At 40.2% G+C, this 4225-nt stretch overlaps 2 protein-coding genes across 2 annotated transcripts in view; both read right to left on the bottom strand.

Annotated features, from left to right (window-relative positions):
* Positions 1-4225, bottom strand: part of DNAH12 (dynein axonemal heavy chain 12) — a 247904-nt gene that overhangs the window by 222641 nt on the left and 21038 nt on the right. The gene's annotated exons all lie outside the window — the stretch shown is intronic.
* On the bottom strand, positions 2852-3497 carry LOC108303555 (RING-box protein 2-like). Its single transcript, XM_037738100.1, has one exon. The coding sequence runs from the start codon at positions 3495-3497 to the stop codon at positions 3150-3152; it is 348 nt and encodes a 115-aa protein (XP_037594028.1). The 3' UTR covers positions 2852-3149.

The raw sequence follows: 4225 nt of genomic DNA, 5'->3' as shown, positions 1-4225 counted from the left end.
TGAAGGAAAAATAAAATTTTTCACGAACAAGCAAGCACTCAGAGATTTCATCACCACCAGGCCTGCTTTACAAGGGCTTTTGAAAGAAGCACTACACACAGAAAGGAACAATCAGTATCAGTCATCCCAAAAACTTACCAAAAGGTAAAGAGTATTTCTATAATGAAGAATCTACATCAACTAATGGGCAAAATAGCCAGCTAGTATTAAATGACAATATTAAACTCACAAATATCAATATTAATCCTAAATTTAAATTGATTAAATGCCCCAATCAAAGACACAGACAGGCAAATTGAATAACAAGTCAAAACCCATTGGTACGCTGTATCCAGATCCATCTCATAAGCAAGGACACACAAAGGCTCAAAACAAAGGGTTGGAGGAAGACTCACCAATCATATGGAGAGCAAAAAAACAAAACAAAACAAAACAGGAATTGTAACTTTCGTCTCTGACAAAATAGACTTTAATAGTAACAAAGACTAAAAGAAACAAAGAAGGAGATTACATAATGGTAAAAGGATCAATGCAACAACAGGAGTCAATGATCATAAATATATATGCACCCAGTATAGGAACACCCAGATACGTAAGACAAGTTCTTAATGACTTATAAAGAGACTTGGACTCCTGCACAATAATAGCGGGAGACTTTGACACCACATTGTTAATATTTGATGGATCAATGAGATAGAAAATTAACAGGGACATCTATGATTTGAACTCAGACCTGGAACAAGTAAACTCAGTGAATATCTATAGAATTCTTCACCCCAGGTCCACAGAACACACATTTTTCTCAGTATCACATTATACCTATTTTGAAAGTGACCATATAATTGAAAGTAAATCACTCTTCAGCATTTGCATAGCATTTCACAGACTTAAATGAAATACTGGTTGGCTGTCTGTTTGCTATTTTCTTCCCTTATTCCTTCCTGTCTCCACCGTTAAGCACAATTATTGGCATAAAAGAGGTTTTTAATACCTATTTTTAGATTGCATTCCAGCCTGGGCAATAGAGCAAGACTCCTGTTCTCTCTCCCCCTTTCTCTTTCTTTCTTTCAAAAAAAAAAAAAGAACTTCCTTGCTTATTTCTGTGATCTCAAGCACTCCCCTTTATGACTTCAAGCCCAACTGTATAGACAGTAATTTCATTTCTCTAAAAAAAAAAAAGTTTGACCCTTAGAATTAAAGTATATAATCTTCCTTAGCAAAACGCTGTCTTTTCTAAATCAAGTGATGTACTTTCAAAATCTTTCGTGAAAGCTTCCTGGGCTGGCACAGTTGGCTCATGCCTGTAACCGCAGCACTTTGGGAGGTGGAAGCAGGTGGATCCCTTTCAGCTCAGGAGTTAGAGACAAGTGTGGGCAACATGGGGAAACCCCATCTCTATAAATAAATAAATAAATAGCCAAGTGTGGTGGCTCACACCTGTAGTTCCAGCTCCTCAGGAGGCTGAGGCTAGAAGATCGCTTGCGCCTGGGAAGCAGATGTTACAGTAACCCCAGATCACTCCCCTGCACACCAGCCTGGGCGACAGAGTGAGAAACTACCTCAAAAAACAGAAAAAAAAAATTTTTTTAACCTTTCTATTTTATGCCCTCACTGTAGTCTCTTCATACCTCTATCATAACAGCTGTTATATTTTACTGAACATGTGTTTTTACATTTATTCATTCATCAATCATTCATTAAGTAACTATTTTTGGTGCTTGACAGCATAATAGTTAAGAAGCAACTTCTGCCCCGGCACAGTGGCTCATACCTGCAATCCCAGCACTTTGGGAGGCTGAAGCAGGCAGATCACTTGAGGTCAGGAGTTTGAGACCAGGCTGGCCAACATGGTGAAACTCTGTCTCTACTAAAAATACATAAATTAGCCAGGCCTGGTGGTGTGTGCCTGTAATCCCAGCTATTTGCAAGGCTGAGGCACGAAAATTGCTTGAACCCAGGATGCAGAGGTTGCAATGAGCTGAGATTGCCCCACTGCATTCCAGCCTGGGTGACAGAGCAAGACTCAAAACAAGAAGAAGAAAAAAAAAGCCACTGTTGGCCATGGTGGTCAAGACAAGGGATGAAGTTCTGATCAAAGGCTAGGACAAGAAAATGACCGATTTGAGAACTATATAGAGCTCTTGGGGACTAAGTATATGGGAGGGAGGTAGTTACAGAGGGGGAAAAAAAAGTTCAGATTCAGATATTTTAAGTGTGAGTAACCAGATAGATGGTGATAATAACAACTAGAATAGAAAATGAGGAAGAGGAGTCTTATGAAGGAAGCTTGTGGGGTCATTTTTTTTTAACATGTTGACTCAGATATTTGTGCAGAAAAGTCTCTGTGAGTCCTCTATATATGGATGGTAGTTGAAATCAGAAAAAGAGAGAATCATCCAGGGAGATTCAAGGAAAGAAGAGTGGCCACAAGCCAGTCAAGGAAGAGGAACCCATGGAGATGACAGAGAAATAATGAGGAACAAGATGAATAAATGTAAGGGAATGTTAGAAAGGAAATAAATGGTCCGTGGTGTCAAAAGTCAGCTGAAATTGTCACTGTTTTTTATTTCAGCCATTCTAATACATATGTAGTGAAAACGAATCATGGTTTTCATTTGTATTTCCATAATGGCTAATGATGTTGAATATCATTCGCCATCCATATATCCTCTATGGTAAAATGTCTGTTCATATCATTCTTTTTTTTTGGTGTGGGGGGGTTAAACTGGACTTTGTTACTTTTTTTTTTAATGCAACAGTGTTGAGAGAGCTAACATTATTTTTTAACTGCTCAACCATAAGCATGCAAAAAGTTCTCCTCTGAATTAAACTGCTTCCACAACCTGTTGTACAGAAATGGGTAAATTAAAAAGGTGATTCAATTTAGAGTTCTCTCCTTTTTTTGTAGCACACACCACAGAGGTAGAAAGGACCATCTTTAATAAATTATCTTATTAATTGCAGAGAATTTCTGAAAATAAAACTACAAAATGCTAAACCAAGCCTTTGGTGGGTCCCAAAGGACCACAGATCCATCGACTCCTATTTGAAGAATTAATTCCCTGGAGTGTTCTAGCCTTTGTAGGGCACTTGATAACAAGATCCACCAGGGCTCTGAACACCTGCACTAAGAAGCCTTCTAACCACTCTCATTTACCGATTCTTTGGACCACCCAGTCTTGCTGGCAGAGAGGGCAGCAATTGTTCTGTTTCACCCACAGGGACGTGCAGCAGATGTGGAAGGAATGATTATATTCTCCCCAGACCACAACACAGTCTTCTTGTTTGTTTTCAGCTTGATATCTAAGACAGGCATCCATCACCTGGACTCTGCAGATGGTGCGCTTATGGAACTCCACGTCCCAGCTCCACATGGCCACCGCGTTCCACTTCTTGAGAGAGAACATCTTGCTGCCTCCCGACCTGGACCTGGAGCCTGCGCCCCGGGAGTGAAAGGACAGGGCGCAGGGTTCCTCACCTTCTTCCACGTGGGCCATGGTGGCGCCGCTGAGTCTTTGGGTTGGGGAAGACGGGCGGCTATGGTGGCTCTGTGGGGCCACCCGACGGGACACAGCTGCACCACATCTTTCACCAATTTTCTTTTTCTTTTTTTTTTTTTGAGACGGAGTTTTGCTCTTGTCGCCAGACTGGAGTGCAGTGGCACATCTCGGCTCATTGCAACCTCTGCCTCCCGGGTTTAAGTGATTCTCCTGCCTCAGCCTCCCAAGTAGCTGGGATTACACCGAGCTAATTTTGTATTTTTAAGTAGCGACGAGGTTTCACCATGTTGCCAGGCTGGTTGGAAACTCCTGATCTCAGGTGATCTGCCTGCCTTGGCCTCCCAGAATGCTGGGATTATAGGCATGAGCCACTGCGCCTGGCCATTTTTACCCATTTTCTAATCAGATTTTTTTGTTTTTATACTGTTGAGTTTTAAGAGTTCTTTATATATTCTAGATACAATTCCTTTGTCCGATAGGCAATTTGTGAATATTTTCTCCCAGTGTGTAGCTTGTTTTTTCATCCTCTTAACAGGGTCTTTCACTGAGCAATTGTTTTTAATTTTGATGAAATCTAATTTATTCCGCTTTAAAAATTTCTCTGGATTGTGCTTTTGATATCACACCTAAGAACTCTCTGCCTAGGCTGCGTTTTTCTAAAAGTTTTATAGTTTGTTTCTCCTATGTCTTTTTCTAATTTTTTTTTTTTTTTTTTTTTTTTTTTT

This window comes from Cebus imitator, unplaced genomic scaffold (assembly GCF_001604975.1).
Source record: "Cebus imitator isolate Cc_AM_T3 unplaced genomic scaffold, Cebus_imitator-1.0 Scaffold48, whole genome shotgun sequence".
Classification (NCBI taxonomy): Eukaryota; Metazoa; Chordata; class Mammalia; order Primates; family Cebidae; genus Cebus; species Cebus imitator.
Note: the sequence above shows the minus strand (reverse complement) of the source record. Positions and strands in the feature narration are given on the sequence as shown.

Excerpts from the sequence above, each read along its gene's own strand:
- LOC108303555 (XM_037738100.1), bottom strand. The coding sequence starts at position 3,497 with ATGGCCCACGTGGAAGAAGGTGAGGAACCCTGCGCCCTGTCCTTTCAC.